Consider the following 18,744-nt stretch of genomic DNA (forward strand, 5'->3'; position numbering starts at 1 on the left):
TCTACAATTTGATGCACTGTGTGGAACAATACACTGTTGTGATGAAGCAGAATTTCCCTTCAGTTTGTTCTTGATCACCATTCCTCTTCAGTTTTGTTAAATGCCTGAGGTAAGCATGTATTAGTATACCATTTAGCGGTAATAGTAAACTGGTTTTCAAGAACAATGGCAATGTGTTCACAAGATGAAATAAGGACACCCACTCCCTTCCCAACACTTCGAGGGCACTTGAGATTTTAAGTGGGAATTCATTAGGAAAGAGCCTAGGTTGATTGAAACTTTGTTTCAGGGTTAAAATGATAAATAAAAGATTAATATGTACAGGTAAAAGTATCCATCCACAGAGGCATCATTGCTAATTTTCCTAAGCATTTACTAACACCACTTTACGTCAACATCTTGGCATGTAGATCGTTGATCTTCCTCTATCATTTTCTCAACAGCAGCAATGTTTTCTAACAGTCAAATCAGTTGGTGGTGTTCCACTATGCTCTTTATCTGAAAATGGTAACTTTACGTTTTAAACTCCCGAAACCAACTAAACACAACAACACGCAAAGGGAAAATACCCCACAAAAGGTGGTGACAACCAATAAAGGGATCTCACTCAAACCACTTTAAAATGATACGAAACCCTTGCATGATGTCTTCCATGGATTTAACACAGATTTTACTATTATTTAAAGTTTCCATCAGAGTTGAAGATGTGTTAGATGCAACAAATTCAAAACAAATCCAGTAATCCTTTTGACATGACCTATGGTAATTTTCTTATCTATTTGTTGTTTTAAATATAGCTGTATCTAAAAATTTATCTAGTGACCTTGAATTAAGTAAAAAATACAGAAATAATATGCTGGCACATAAGGACTCTTCCACCGATGAGGTTATGTTATATCGTCACCTTAATAAATATGCTTTATGGTCTTTTCACAAAAGGCCTCAGAAACATATATTCGAACATAGGATTAAAACACTGTATCTGGTACAAGAAGTATCTACCTATCTTAAGAATTGTTACTACAAAGGTAATTATTTATTTCAATTCTATTACCTTATTTTATCTTAAACAAAAAAATTAAACCAACTAGTTATTATGATTATTTATACATTGTATTAGTAGATTTGAGTTTTACAGAGTATATCCTACCTTTATTTGTGGAATCAGCAGTGTTTGAGGATTTATCAAAAAGTTCAAGAATTATCTCCAATACTCTATCATATTTTTCATTTACAGGTAGACGAGAGAATTTCTTCAATGCTTCTTCATTTACATGGAAGCCTTCATCGAAGGTTATATCCTGGAACTGGCGACTGAGTTCATTGGTAGCCAGGTCGGATACTGGTGTGTGGAGTCTGGTTTTATCCTGGAATTGGCGACTAAGTTCATTGGTAGCCAGGTCGGATACTGGTGTGTGGAGTCTGGTTTTATCCTGGAATTGGCGACTCAGTTCATTGGTAGCCAGGTCGGATACGGGTATGTGGAGACTGGTTGTATCCTGAATGACTCCATCATTTTCATCCTCTGAGGAACACTCCTCACTAAATAATACAATGGTGGTCAGGAATATTTCTTATTTTAAAGCTGTATTGATAATAATACATGAAATAGACATGTCCGACGATGACAACATTAAAACATTTCAAATTCTTTTTTTTTTACCTGAAGTTTTTTAATTAACCTAGTCAAATTTTCATATTAAACATGAATTAAAACAACATGAAAGTAATATTTAAATTTTATGTTTACATCATTTAATAACATAACTTCCTTTACTTTACTATCAATGTGGACCATGCTCATTTTTCATTAATTAATATATTATCCTGCTGTAATTGATATTATATAATCTAAGCCAATTAATTCTTCAATCTTTACTTGTTCTTGAAGATTTAATAATATGGAAAAACCAATTGCTTATTGTAAACATATTAAGTTGTAAGTTATTGTCATGTAGAAAATTATAGTGTAGCTTGTTTTTTTTAAGTACAGATTATTGTAAATCTAATGTAATTTATTATAATGCTGCAAAGCATGTTTATTTGAAAACTATTGTATATATGCCTCATACAATATCTAAGCATGTTTAATGATCTAAATTATAGTTCCAAATTCTCCCACCCACTCATTGGCTTGTATCATTGGTAATCTAAAATTAGAACTCCAGTTTTTATGAAACGGGCTAACAACTATATTTATTTCACATAAATATTGCAAGAACATGATTAATGTGTTACATTCCCGTTGATACTACATAAAGTTCTTTAGGTTGCAAGTTATGTTTTAGGCATAAAACAAACATATTCTTATATGACATTAATTAGAGGGATAAGGATTAACATTAGAACATTAAAATTTGATCCACTGTCATCAGATAACTACATCTTAGTAGAGAAGGTGGAGTTCTCCTTGATATTCAGTCAGAAAATATCAAAAATTTACTTATGGTAAAGGTTTTATAACGTTAAATGGAGTAATTTATTTTTAATTTCAATACAAAATTAATATCTATATTTGATTTTTTTGTTTTTGAGAGTATGAGTTACAAATATAGTTTTTTAATCATGCATTTTATATTATTTTAATTTAAACGTAAAATGTCATTTAGACTTGAGTAAGGGTTATTGGTTCTAATAAACTGAGTAATTTTTTAAGTTTACAACATTTTTCCATTCACAATATTTTGTCCAACAGAGAGAAAACTATTGGATTTGATTGTTTCCGATACGGCACAGTATTGCTTTTCACTGTGATGAACCTTTGAAGAAGGATAGTTGTCACTCAGTTTTCCTGCTAGAAGCCGAGATTTGCCGAGTTAACAATGAGCTGAGTACTAATGAAAGGACTTTTCAGTTAAATTTAAAAATCCTAATTCGGCGTTGGTAAATTTTATGAAGCATTGCATAGTGTTGTTGATAACACCTGATAGTATTAATAAGGAACATAAAACTAAAAAAGGTCAAGGAAAAAAATAAATTTAGTAGTAATGATGTTTATTTAAACATACCAAAAACAAAGTAATAGAGGTGGAGGTAAAGTATTTAAAGGGGATAGTCAAGATAACTAAAACATATGCTTTCCATTTAAATCAACTTCCAATTATCTCCTCTAAATGCCAAATTAACATTTTCATAAATACTTAACCATAACTTATTAAGGTAAAAAGGGTTTCTAGATATTTTTAAATTGATAGGAGTGGCGCCTGTATTCATAAGAGTTGATCCTGATTTGATCAAATAAATTTAGACCCAATGTTAATCGCCTCAGCTAAACTGAAATATTACTAGGTATAAATCTGAATTATTTAAAAAATAAAATTTGCCTGAGATATACAATAATAAATCACAACATTACTGACTTGTTGAGTCATGTTGAATTTTACAAAATTTATTTACACACAATTAGACTTAACTTCTCAGTAGGGTGCAGTGTTTCATACTGGATTGATCATTAGATATTTATTGAAAAATGGACATTTTAGGTTTTTTGTCGATCTTAGAGGATGTTTTATTCATATTTTTTAATGGATTTCAGTATGTGACATTTAATGGATACAGTTCAACAAACTAATGTTCACATACTAATGGTATCACACAGATGTCAAATTTGGGTCCTTGTCTTTTAATTTATTCATAAATGATGTTTTTAATGTATATGTGATAGTAGTATCTTCCATAGGGCAATGTGTAAAAACTGATGAGATAAAACTGTGCAAAAATAATTCGAGAGTTAAAAGAATCGTCTAGTAGTAATAAACTATATTTTTATGTTGAAAAGTGTATAGTTAAGATGTTTACAAACAAGACACAAACTATTTTAAAATCTTATTTCTAAGCTTACACAGCCGTATCATAACTATCATCTAAGTTTAAATATTTCAGCCTTGTTGCGGAGCAGTCAAGAGATGTTAATACAAAACTGCTGATAATACACATTTGTCTGTATAGGTAAGTTGAAGGAAGCAGAGCTTTATTTTGATTGGCCTAAGTTTAACAAATCAATGATCAACTATGATCAATATGATTTCTTTATCACTGGCTATCAGTTTTTTGACAATTTAATGTTATCTTCCTTGAGAGCTATTTTATTTCTTGATTACTCCTGAGACTCTACTATCATCTTAGAATAGTAGAGAACTTTCGCAAGTACTTATGTTATGTCAAATTCTATTGCATGCTTAGTTCTATAACTGTGTTCCGCTATGGCAGATTTGTCCATATCTTGATGTTTCATGTTCCTGATATGTTCATTTAATCGTGCACGTATGAAATGTTTTGTCTCCCCAGTGTAGGCTGAACCACAACTACATGGAATTTCATAAAATCCTGTGTACACAGAAGAATTATGTCCTTCGCTGTTCTTAAACAGTTGTTCAATTTTTGAGCTGGCTTGAATACAGTTTTAATAACGTGTGTATTTAACAAAATAAGAAAAATTGGCCAGTTTTTTTAATTCTTCTTGTTTTGGATTTTTCGAATTTGATCTAAATGTGATTTGATCTAACACCTAACTATCATAATTTGTTTATAAAAAGATTTATTAATTTCCACTGTATTGCACCTATTCCCTTAAAGATACATCTTGTACGTTGTGATCGAATAATGCCAATCTACTGACCTTCAGCGAGTGGTAGCAGTGAGGTTCTCCCTAACTAAAGATGCCTGGATACCTGTAGTCGATATGAGTTGGTATCCTTAATGTTTAGGAAATACCTGCATCCTTACTAAAATTGGTCAAGTAGAGGTAGTGATACCACGACTCATGATCAGCAACTGATTACCGCAATCCTTACTGATATTGTATCTGAATTGTTGCTCAATCATGTCATTCAGCATCTAGTTCAAATTTTGTGCTGAGGTTATCTTAACTGTGGATTGTAAGACTTGCCTCCACTACATTCTGCTTCTAAGTTATAAAACACTTTACACTCATTATACACCTCAGGATAGGTCATAATTGTCCTTCTCTAGACCTGCCGCAAGTCCACAAACAGACAATAGACAATATACTTGATTAACAATATCATTGAGACATGTTACAGTGTCATACGGTTGTTACAAGTTTTTACGGATGTGAGGTCTAGTTATGATTTGTTATTCCATGAGATCTTGTCAAGGGTTTAGAACGCTTGGTCATATAGCAAACATCAAAGTTACCCAAGTCCTAAAAAATACGAAAGCCCTGAACTAGGTACCCTCTCCTAAAATATTCATTCACAATATCCCAGACAGTGGAGTGGGTAGTTAAGGAGTTATCATTGAAAAGTAATTCCTACAACAACAAATCCTTATATCTTAAACATTTTTCATTTTACCAAATTAAGGTTAGTGAATAACCTGGATCAATCTTTCAATATCGTATTCTCCGATTGTCACAGTCATCAACAGTATAACACCGTAAATCTGTTTGCATTTGAATTCCTCCTGTCTGTCACTAGCAATTGCTCAGAAAGACATAATAATACTTACGATTCACAATGACAGCCTGACAAAATGCAATGTTCGAACAGCAGATCATGCTATTCATATGATTTCATACATGTAGTTAAGATTCAATTCCCATAGTAAAACTAGTATCACTGTACAAATGTATACATCAGAAAAAGTAGAGGTACTATTCAGAATAAGCTTTCCTGAATGTAATTGAAAACTGCAAAAGAGCGAAAATTGCTAAATATAATGTTAAAGTAATATGCACAAAAAGAAGAAAAGGAATAACTCACTCAGCAGAGTCGTCGCTGCAGCAGAAGTTTATTGGCAAGTTGATCGTGTCATGCAATTTCCTGGACTCTGTACATACAGTAGTAGTTGTTAGGTCGATTTCTTCACCACCCTGCTGCCTTTGTACTTTTTCCTTCATGGTAGTGGTTGCAGTGGCAGTGGGTGGTTGCAAACCTACAACAAACACAAATTTAAACACACTGATAGACAACGTAAATGACATGTTGTCAAGAGCATTGTAAGCACCAAAACACATTTTCTCACTTTACCATAGATACATGGTTGGGTGAATTATTTTCATAACTATAAAACAGTTTATTATATTTGGGCAACAATACTTTATTTATATGATATACAGAGTGGCACATATGTCGGTTTCCCCATAAATGGGGATATTTTGTTTCGATAGGTTGGTAAAAATGTTAAGTTGGCAGCAACACGGAGTAAGTTCATTGTCTGTTCCAGTGGCTAGTGTAAAGTGACGCTCTTTACATCTGTTATTTGTTCATGTGTATTTTAAAAATGTTTCCAACCCAACAACGAGTTTACATCCTTCAGTCGTGGTGGAAGCATAATAAAAATACTGCTATAATAATTGAAGAATTTTGTGGTAAATATCCAGGTGTCGCGATACCCACTCGACAGTATATGTGGAAGTTAAATAAGAAATTTGAAAACACAGGAAGCGTTTTAAATTTCCCGAAGTGTGGTCGTCCACGATTAATTTGCAATGAAGAAAGCCTGAAGACAGTTGCTCAAGCTTTTGTAGCCAGTCCCGGTAAATTTACTCGTAAGGTATCTGCTGAACTAGAAATATCAAGAAGAAGCGTGCCAAGAATGTTAAAGCAATCAAAATTTAAGCAATACTGTCCATCTTTACTCTAAGCACTTCACGAGGATGATTCCGATAGGCGATTGGAATTCTGTGAGACAATAATTATCCACTCAGAGGCTGATCCAAATTTCTTACGATCAATTTTGTGATATGATGAGGCATGTTTCAAACTAAATGAACGTGTTGGTCTGCATAACTGCGTGTACTGGTCAGATGTAAATCCTCTTAACATAATCCAAGCAGAACTCAATGTGCCTGATGTTATGGTTTGGGGAGGTAATTCGAGTACTGCGCTGATTGGTCCTTATTTTCTTCAAGGAAATGTTAATTCAGAAAGTCACTTACGGTTGCTGTAAGAATTAGTAGTTCCATAGCTCAGAAACAATCCTATTTTCAATATTCCTTTGCTCATGTGGCAACAAAATGGTACCCCAGCACATTTCAGTTTCCAAGTTCGAGATTTTTTAAATAACACATTTAATGAATGGATTGGTCACCGTGGTACAATCTATTGGCTTGTGCGTTTGCCAGACCTGACTCCATGTGATTTTTCACTGTGGGGTATTATAAAGGAGACTGTGTATGCATCAAAACCGCAAAATCTTGACGAACCTAATTATAGAAATGCATTTGAACTTGTTAATAACAATAAACCTTTATTGCTAAAAAATTTGTGATTCTGATCTCAGTCGTTCTATGAAGTGTACACAAAAACAAGGTGGACATTTCGAACAACTGCTATAACATAGTATATGGTAATATGTAAGTAGTTTCATATAATGGATTTGTTTTCTTGCCTAAAAGTGTTCTATTCAATTAATCTATAATGCCTTTAAATTTATCTTCTGGGGAAACTGACACATGTGCCACCCTGTATACTAATGATCCATTAATTGAAGAAGTTTTAAAATTACTTGCCTTGCATTTGAACTGTACTCAATGTCGACAACGTGTTCTACTGACATCCTTGTCAGTAATTTAATCAATTTATAACATGTACAAAGGAGAGTATATAAATAATACAACACCTACATTTAGTAGAATGTAACTAGTTAAAAGAATATTAAAAAATATTTACGTCTAAAAACCCGACAGTGGATAAAAGTTAATCATTTTCTAACTAGCTATCATACTCACTCACTGGTTAACTCTTCAGGACATAATGCATGGAATTACCTGTTGTGTTTAAAATCTTGTGCCATCACAAAGGATGAAAGTTATCCCTGATTTGCTTAATATCACAAAAGAACAAAACTATTCTGAATATAATATATATCTACATAGAAAAATATCATCTGTAGCATTTTCTGATTAAAAACAACTTCCAGCATTCCCTCTTTTAAAAAAACATTTTTGAGGTAGTTGCTTTTTTGTACTTAAACAATTAAACAAAACAATTATTTTAGTAAAACAAACCAATTTATAAAAAACTTCAAAAGCAACATGACATGTCACAAAGCATGAAAGATTATTCATTTCCAGACCTCAGGTTTGTTTATAAACTATTACGAAACCCTACTTCTTACTCTTCAATCATTTGATATACTAACCGAAGGTAAACTATATTCTTTTAGCTCTGCTCGCTCATATTATCCTTTGTACTTATAAATAGATCTTTTAGTTCCTCCTCTCCCACATTATTAACACTTCTTTTTTCAATTATTTCCTCCAGCTTTACAGATTGTAGTTTAACTCTTAGCTGTAGGACATTTCTTTTACCTTTCATACTAGTCTAACATTCTTTCCTCTTTTTTTAGATATAGTTCAGAATTATTTAATATCTGTTGTACATTGTCCTCTTTACATCTGCTGTTAATATGCACACTGGTCCTGTGTAGATTCCAAATTTGGTACTGAATATACATTGGCCTAATTTTATACTTATTGCAGACCTCTTTTGCCCTTCATTTATGCATTTTTCCAACTATTTAAGATGTACTACTATATTATTTTCTGAGATATCCCCATCCCATTTCAATTGATGGATCAGCTCATGTTTTCCATCAGCAGTTACGTATTTACTTCAACCAAAACCTCTCCTAAATTTGTACCATCCATTTTACTAGAATGAGTATCTTAGTTTTTTCTTATGTAAAAGTAGATTGTGTACTCTATTGACAAAAAATATAAATTATATATTTCTAAACACGGTACAATGCAAGGGAATAATAAAAAAATAACTAAAACACATCAAAAGAAAAAATTATCAAAACGTCTACAAACTTTTCAAATAAATGGGCTGTTTACAAAGCTCTCTCCCTCAAACCAGTTTTCAAACATATAAATAATAGTTTGGGAATATTGTGTAATAAATAAATAGTAAGTGGGACCACAACTTGATGAATCGAAATTGAAATGTCTTCTGGACATACTTAAAAGTTTATTTTTGACAGTTCCAATTATTTAAATTATTGATCATTTAAACAACAAAGTTTCAAATGATTAAATATTTTACTTTTTAAAATATTTTAGATAAATTTTCACAATATTTTATGAGCTTTTGCGGCTCTCAGAATGTTGTTATTTGTTGCTTTTAGTTTGTCTTACAGTTGGAAAAGATATAATACACATTCACAACATTACGGATTTGCTGAGGGTGGCATGACGGGGCAACAAGACCGAGGGGGTAGAGCGAAGCTCCTTGACTTTAAGTAATTTCTCGCAGAATTCCCTGATTGATTCGTGACTTTTCAGTGTTCCATGTAGATATCTGATATAATACTGCTCAACAAAATTACTTAACCCACGGATAATACACAACTGTATACTTTGATATGGTGTCATAAAAAGACCATATATTTCATATTAAACACTTTAAAGTGAAATATGAATAGGTTAAGGTAGACACATTTGTGTGATTGAATAATCTCTCTCTAAATTACATTGGACTGGTGCATAAATTTGAAAATATTATATCTTATCATTTCTCATGTTGTAAGAACTGAAAACGAGAGATAGGATTTCAATTTTGTTACTAACTTTAATAATCTTTCAATAAATTACCTAAATGTAAAATGTAATAAAAATTAATCATTAAAAAAGTGGATGTCACTGAGTCGAATTCTTAACAAAGTACAAGAATTATCAGCGTGAATTGATAGTTTGTAACAATTATTGAAAAAAGTAGTTAACAAACGCAAAGTTGGAAAACTATGTGAACATGAGCCGAGTTAACATGGTTATGGGTGAAATTCAATGTCAATCACTACGAGTTACTCGATGATTCATAAAGCAAGAGCCAAAGACACTAATTACTGTGCTAAAATGAAACTGAGTCGGCATGAAAATTATCGTGCGACATACAGAAGAGCGTCATAGAGGGGAACACTACTTCACGTGTCAAGTTGTAGGATTATTTATTGGGAATAAATGTGAATTGGAAGAAGTGTGAGAACTTACGTTATCCGCCGATATCTCGCCGCTAGACGAGCTCTGGCGGCAGCTACAAACGACACTGGCAACGACAGAAAGCGACTGAGTTAACTGAGTTCGCGAGGTCGCGCGGCTCTGGCTAAAACGTGACGCCACAAGAGCGCATGCGCCACCGCCGTGCCGCTCTATCTTTCAAGGTCGACCAGTCGGCGAATTCTACGTAATGGGCATTTCCGCAATATTATCTCCTCCTATCGCAGCCTCTTTTCCTCAGCAGACTCGGTGAAGTGCGAAAGGAGCAGCTGCGACCGCCTAGGGGAGATCGGGTTGAGGTAGGCGGCAGTGGTCAGTTATCTGGGAGTACGTTGTAACTGAGTCAGCACGCATTTTATGCGCATTATATTCATGGTCATTCTAGATCATCAAATCAACTGATAAACTAGGAGTAGTAAATCTACCGAGTTCTTAAAACAAAGTACATAACGTTAAAGGTTTCATAGTTTATAATCGATTACCGTCCAAATAGAACTCAGTTGGAGGTAGTAGACATGCAAGAAATGGAATCAGTGTGTAAGTAAATCTAATCTGATTGTTTATGCTACAAGATGATTATCGGTGTCCACCACCACCACTGCTTTGCACAAGCAATATAATATCGATCTGTAAGGATGTCCGTCGGGCAAGATATATAATCAGTGTATAATTGAATCTAATCCGATTGTATATGGTACAAGATGATTATCGGTGTCCACCACCACCACTAATTTACTCAAGCAATATAATATCGATCTGTAAGGATGTCCGTCGGGCAAGATATATAATCAGTGTGTAAGTAAATCTAATGTGATTGTTTATGCTACAAGACGATTATCGGTGTCCACCACCACCACTACTTTGCACAAGCAATATAATATCGATCTGTAAGGATGTCCGTCGGGCAAGATATATAATCAGTGTATAATTGAATCTAATCTGATTGTATATGGTACAAGATGATTATCGGTGTCCTACCAGCACAATTGGTTTGCCCAAGCAATATAATATCGATCTGTAAGAATGTACGTCGGGCAAGATATAATATAATCAGTATATAAGTGAATCTAATCTGATTGTATATGGTACATGATGATTATCGGTGTCCTACCAGCACAATTGGTTTGCCCAAGCAATATAATATCGATCTGTAAGAATGTACGTCGGGCAAGATATAATATAATCAGTATATAAGTGAATCTAATCTGATTGTATATGGTACAAGATGATTATCGGTGTCCTACCAGCACAATTGGTTTGCCCAAGCAATATAATATCGATCTGTAAGGATGTCCGTCGGGCAAGATATATAATCAGTGTATAATTGAATCTAATCTGATTGTATATGGTACAAGATGATTATCGGTGTCCTACCAGCACAATTGGTTTGCCCAAGCAATATAATATCGATCTGTAAGAATGTACGTCGGGCAAGATATAATATAATCAGTATATAAGTGAATCTAATCTGATTGTATATGGTACAAGATGATTATCGGTGTCCTACCAGCACAATTGGTTTGCCCAAGCAATATAATATCGATCTGTAAGAATGTACGTCGGGCAAGATATAATATAATCAGTATATAAGTGAATCTAATCTGATTGTATATGGTACAAGATGATTATCGGTGTCCTACCAGCACAATTGGTTTGCCCAAGCAATATAATATCGATCTGTAAGGATGTACGTCGGGCAAGATATAATATAATCAGTATATAAGTGAATCTAATCTGATTGTATATGGTACATGATGATTATCGGTGTCCTACCAGCACAATTGGTTTGCCCAAGCAATATAATATCGATCTGTAAGGATGTACGTCGGGCAAGATATAATATAATCAGTATATAAGTGAATCTAATCTGATTGTATATGGTACAAGATGATTATCGGTGTCCTACCAGCACAATTGGTTTGCCCAAGCAATATAATATCGATCTGTAAGGATGTACGTCGGGCAAGATATAATATAATCAGTATATAAGTGAATCTAATCTGATTGTATATGGTACAAGATGATTATCGGTGTCCTACCAGCACAATTGGTTTGCCCAAGCAATATAATATCGATCTGTAAGAATGTACGTCGGGCAAGATATAATATAATCAGTATATAAGTGAATCTAATCTGATTGTATATGGTACAAGATGATTATCGGTGTCCTACCAGCACAATTGGTTTGCCCAAGCAATATAATATCGATCTGTAAGAATGTACGTCGGGCAAGATATAATATAATCAGTATATAAGTGAATCTAATCTGATTGTATATGGTACAAGATGATTATCGGTGTCCTACCAGCACAATTGGTTTGCCCAAGCAATATAATATCGATCTGTAAGGATGTACGTCGGGCAAGATATAATATAATCAGTATATAAGTGAATCTAATCTGATTGTATATGGTACAAGATGATTATCGGTGACCTACCACCACCATTAATTTACTCAAACAATATAATATCGATCTGTAAGGATGTACGTCGGGCAAGATATAATATAATCAGTATATAAGTGAATCTAATCTGATTGTATATGGTACAAGATGATTATCGGTGTCCTACCAGCACAATTGGTTTGCCCAAGCAATATAATATCGATCTGTAAGAATGTACGTCGGGCAAGATATAATATAATCAGTATATAAGTGAATCTAATCTGATTGTATATGGTACAAGATGATTATCGGTGTCCTACCAGCACAATTGGTTTGCCCAAGCAATATAATATCGATCTGTAAGAATGTACGTCGGGCAAGATATAATATAATCAGTATATAAGTGAATCTAATCTGATTGTATATGGTACAAGATGATTATCGGTGTCCTACCAGCACAATTGGTTTGCCCAAGCAATATAATATCGATCTGTAAGGATGTACGTCGGGCAAGATATAATATAATCAGTATATAAGTGAATCTAATCTGATTGTATATGGTACATGATGATTATCGGTGTCCTACCACCACCATTAATTTACTCAAACAATATAATATCGATCTGTAAGGATGTACGTCGGGCAAGATATAATATAATCAGTATATAAGTGAATCTAATCTGATTGTATATGGTACAAGATGATTATCGGTGTCCTACCAGCACAATTGGTTTGCCCAAGCAATATAATATCGATCTGTAAGAATGTACGTCGGGCAAGATATAATATAATCAGTATATAAGTGAATCTAATCTGATTGTATATGGTACAAGATGATTATCGGTGTCCTACCAGCACAATTGGTTTGCCCAAGCAATATAATATCGATCTGTAAGGATGTACGTCGGGCAAGATATATATATAATCAGTATATAAGTGAATCTAATCTGATTGTATATGGTACATGATGATTATCGGTGTCCTACCAGCACAATTGGTTTGCCCAAGCAATATAATATCGATCTGTAAGGATGTACGTCGGGCAAGATATAATATAATCAGTATATAAGTGAATCTAATCTGATTGTATATGGTACAAGATGATTATCGGTGTCCTACCAGCACAATTGGTTTGCCCAAGCAATATAATATCGATCTGTAAGGATGTACGTCGGGCAAGATATAATATAATCAGTATATAAGTGAATCTAATCTGATTGTATATGGTACAAGATGATTATCGGTGTCCTACCAGCACAATTGGTTTGCCCAAGCAATATAATATCGATCTGTAAGGATGTACGTCGGGCAAGATATAATATAATCAGTATATAAGTGAATCTAATCTGATTGTATATGGTACAAGATGATTATCGGTGACCTACCACCACCATTAATTTACTCAAACAATATAATATCGATCTGTAAGGATGTACGTCGGGCAAGATATAATATAATCAGTATATAAGTGAATCTAATCTGATTGTATATGGTACAAGATGATTATCGGTGTCCTACCAGCACAATTGGTTTGCCCAAGCAATATAATATCGATCTGTAAGGATGTACGTCGGGCAAGATATATAATTAGTATATAAGTGAATCTAATCTGATTGTATATGGTACATGATGATTATCGGTGTCCTACCAGCACAATTGGTTTGCCCAAGCAATATAATATCGATCTGTAAGGATGTACGTCGGGCAAGATATAATATAATCAGTATATAAGTGAATCTAATCTGATTGTATATGGTACAAGATGATTATCGGAGTCCTACCAGCACAATTGATTTGCCCAAGCAATACAATCGCGATCTATAAGGACGTCGACGGGAAAGAAATTGGAAACAGAGCACCTATCTAAATTTTTGTTTGTGTCACAAAATAATGATCGCTCTTTTACACGCATTCTCTTTTTCTTTCACTATAATCACAGTACCTAAAGCGTTATTGGGCAAAGTTTTTAAATTTTAAATAAAACCACATTTTCCCAACATTTTATAAAATTATAAGACATTTAAATTACGAACAATGCTAGCTTGGAATGAAAATGTGTGTATATAAAGCACTTATTTTATATTTCACTTAATACACGAGTTGGATTAAGTTTTACCCTTACTAAATTAAACAAGTTCACATTTGAGTTCAGGCCAATTTTAAAATTTTCTTTTAAGAGGGATAAAAACTTTAAAGAAAACATTGAAACAGCACTGTAATTTGCCTAAAAAAAAAAAATCACAAAATCATTCTACATATATTTATATACATACACACACACATACATGTTCATATAAAAGCTTAAAATACATGATAATTTTCACTACAAACTCTGAGTAGTGGAAGCACCGTTTGATTTAAATACCAAATAACAGCAGTTCGTCGGCTGACAATGTAAAGTGAAGGTGAAACATCCAATTATGTGTTCATCATTCTCTAGCACGATCTTTTGAAGTTTGAATTTAAAAGTATTTTATTCTACTAGCATTACACATAAACACACAAGTCCCGTGCACCTAATATATTGCTTGCGGAACACAATCACATTTTGTATATTACATAATTATTAAAAGGGAGTTGAACAAAAACTATGTTATACGTTATAAATTGGAACCAACAACGTTATACGTTGGTTGGAATTTTTATACGTTACGTTGGTTGTTGTTGTTTTGGTTATAATGATCTGAAATCATTAAAAGATCTATATATAAAAAATAACGAAATATGACTATAATGCATAGACTTTCATTTGCCCCAAATATGTATCACAGTATTAATGATATGTTCTGATAACAGTTCCTACCCTCAGTGTTCAGAGATAACACATCTTTGTAATTCAGTTATTTTTACAATCAGGGCTAAATTTACATATGGGCTTATGGCCTAGGGCGGCTGATTTTGGGGTGGTAAATAGTGGGAAAGAAATTCATAAACGTAAAGTAATGAAGTTAGAAAGAAAGATATATATATATATATATATATATATATATATATATATATATATATATATATATATATATATACACACACACACACACATTCATTAAATTTGTATGTGGCAATAGCCTTATTTAATTTCAATAAACATTGAATCGCAAAAAGTACTTGCTCCGCCGGGACAAGTATATATACTGTATATGTGAAAAGGTAGGCTCTGCTTGTAAAGTCGCTATAACTATAATAAGCTTTTATTGCGATTCGATAATTATCCTTCTACTGGCTACCGTACATTATAGCGCTACTGATTAAAGATAAATCGACTCGACACACGCGATTATAGTACACAATTGATGAACATGTCACATAGAAAGGTTGTCATGTTCTAGCGACGTGCGGTCACCGATACAATAGCTATACAAGCTCTACAATCCTATACATCGATCGCCGCACAGCTATCGGGATATTACTAACAATACTTGCTTAGTGTGTAGGAGGCTTGACTCATGTTCTAGCGACGTGCGGTCACCGATACAATAGCTATACAAGCTCTACAATCCTATACATCGATCGCCGCACAGCTATCGGGATATTACTAACAATACTTGCTTAGTGTGTAGGAGGCTTGACTCATGTTCTAGCGACGTGCGGTCACCGATACAATAGCTATACAAGCTCTACAATCCTATACATCGATCGCCGCACAGCTATCGGAATATTACTAACAATACTTGCTTAGTGTGTAGGAGGATTGACTCATGTTCTAGCGACGTGCGGTCACCGATACAATAGCTATACAAGCTCTACAATCCTATACATCGATCGCCGCACAGCTATCGGGATATTACTAACAATACTTCTTCTCCACAGTGATCACAGTTTCAAAGAACACTGCTTTTATCATATTTTGTAACAATAACTTTTCTAATGGAACAATCAATATATTTTCTATTTAAAACAGTACGGTAGCTTACATTGAATGATAGAGCTGTTTTCAAAACGGCGAATGGTGGTAAATGTTGTATTGTTTATAGGATTTCGTTGATTCAATATAATTTAATATTAATTTACAGAAAATACTAAATGTAAAATAAAAAAATGTGTGTAATAAGTGTACTGTACGTACATTTGCTGCAGCTGAAGTATAAACACATTTGGGCAACCAACGATTAACAGCCAGAAGTGTATAATAAGTGTACATAATGTATATTTGCTGCAACTGAAGTGTAAACACATCTGGGCAACCAACGATTAACAGTCAGAAGTGTATAATAAGTGTGCAGAATGTACATTTGCTGCAACTGAAGTGTAAACACATCTGGGCAACCAACGATTAACAGTCAGAAGTGTATAATAAGTGTGCAGAATGTATATTTGCTGCAACTGAAGTGTAAACACATCTGGCAACCAACGATTAACAGTCAGAAGTGTATAATAAGTGTACAGAATGTACATTTGCTGCAGCTGAAGTGTAAACACATCTGGGCAAGCAAACCAACCGTACGACTCGCTGATCAAAAACGTCCTTTACAAACTAACTAGTCCAGCTAAAATAACCGGACTTATATCTTTTTATTTCTGCGTTTAGACACATAAAGTAATGTATTTATTAACAATAACTTCCAGTTCTGATGTCGGTAACTACGATAAAAGGTACTCGTTTTGCCTTTTTTAACTAGAACTTTTAAACTTCATAGCTCGAAAACTTTTATCCCAACTAACACCAAATTTATAATTCACTCACATAAGGTATGTACAGACATGCTGTTTTTAATACGTAATTTTATAATTATATATTAAATAGTTATTAAATTACAGTCTTAATATTTATTCTTGACCGTGCAGTTGATCATGCTATTGATCATATTAAGAAGTTCGTAAATACATTATGTTGGGCTTGTACTTTTTTAAATCGATATTTAAATGTTTAACATATTTACTGGTTTTGTTTTTTGTTTTTTAGAACTGGTTTTGTTATGTACCGAGGCCGGCTAACCCATCTGAAGGCACGACCCGCCAACTGCCCAGAGCGGTGCTGTCTCGGCAATGTTCACAGGACCAATTTGGTCGAAACGCGCAAATAACAGTTTATTAATGTGGCCATCAGCATATTTTTTCCAACGGTAACAATAAAGATACTAAATGTGTCAACCATGCTAACAACAATCGACTCGGTTTGAGGTAACCGAATTACGCCGGCAATAAGGACACGCATTTGATTGATTTCCTTGCTGAAGTAACAGATTGTCCATACATGATAGTAGTGATGACAGATTACCGAAGATATCGATTTCATTTAACGAACTGTAACTAGCCATATCGCATCACCTATAATAAAGCCTCGTTATTTCTGTTAATCGACTCGTCGAAAACTTCAAATTGACATTTGGATGGAACACATCCGTGGAATTGACGTATTAAAAAAAATTATTTTTCGTAATAGATATTCTCCGAAGACGCTTAATGATGTATCATCATAATAATTTACGCGAAAATTAATTACTAGCATCCTCTTTGACAAAGCATTGTTTCAATACTGTTTCCATCTATACACTATTAAGGAAGCCAACTTCTCTCTTAAGAAGGATATTCGCGGTAACGTTGCGAAATTTTGAACGTCAACTAACTGTTACAGTATTAGTTTAGTACTTTAATTAGAAACTATCACTTAATGAATAGATCCATTATTGTTTACACGTTTTTAGCCCATATGCCAAATGTTATAAATGGTTTTATGACACGATTGTGTAATATCAGTGTGATTGATATTATCACTGCTTGGTTTCATCTTGTTTATTTAATTAAATTCAGTCCGTAACAATGTTTATGCACTACCACTACTTCCTGCGCTTGTTGCGCATAGATAAAAAAGTATTATAAAACATATTTTTTTAGTAAAAATTGTATAGATTGGCACATACGTTGAATATGCTATTACAAAAGGTACAATATCGGTCGACGTTTAAGATTAATCCACAAAAAAGCACACATTGTAACAGTAGATAAGGGACGGTTACTTTTAAAACATGTCTTACCCTCGGTTTTATAAGTTACTATGGGTGTCATATGTGACCACTAATTCGGTACAACATATAACATACCAAAAACAACTCTTAAAATCGCAATGGGCTCTCCACTTTGTAGGGTTCGTTGTACGTTGGTATCAGTGATAATTTTTATATATTTTTTATTTCTAAGGTCTGCTTTCAGAGATAAACCAAAATTAATTAAAATGCCTTTAACGTTTTAACACGCTATTTACCTTTTTCCGCGTAACCTCAAAATCGTACAACGAATCCCAAAACTGTTTAAGTCACGTACTTTCCTTTTGATCAGATAATAAAGTCAGAAAAAGCGCATAATGCCTTTGCTAAAAGTGCGCACACAAGTTATATAAATACAACGCAGTGCGACTTACGAAGACCGACAATTTTAGAACCGATGTTATTGATGATATCGTCA

General features: G+C 33.6%; 1 protein-coding gene across 3 annotated transcripts in view; it reads right to left on the minus strand.

The window, feature by feature from the left end:
* LOC124369872 overlaps positions 1 to 18,744 on the minus strand; it is an 85,850-nt gene that overhangs the window by 25,612 nt on the left and 41,494 nt on the right. For 2 of the 3 annotated variants that reach the window (XM_046828007.1, XM_046828006.1), the window contains 2 exons: positions 5,724 to 5,895; positions 1,151 to 1,542 (listed from right to left, as the gene is read on the minus strand). In XM_046828007.1, coding sequence (XP_046683963.1) covers positions 1,151 to 1,542; positions 5,724 to 5,860 — 529 coding nt within the window. In that variant the 5' untranslated portion in view covers positions 5,861 to 5,895. Of the gene's footprint in view, positions 1 to 1,150; positions 1,543 to 5,723; positions 5,896 to 9,955; positions 10,095 to 18,744 lie in introns of those variants that run through there. The other variant, XM_046828005.1, reaches the window with a different exon arrangement.

Source organism: Homalodisca vitripennis, chromosome X, assembly GCF_021130785.1.
Source record: "Homalodisca vitripennis isolate AUS2020 chromosome X, UT_GWSS_2.1, whole genome shotgun sequence".
Lineage (NCBI taxonomy): Eukaryota > Metazoa > Arthropoda > Insecta > Hemiptera > Cicadellidae > Homalodisca > Homalodisca vitripennis.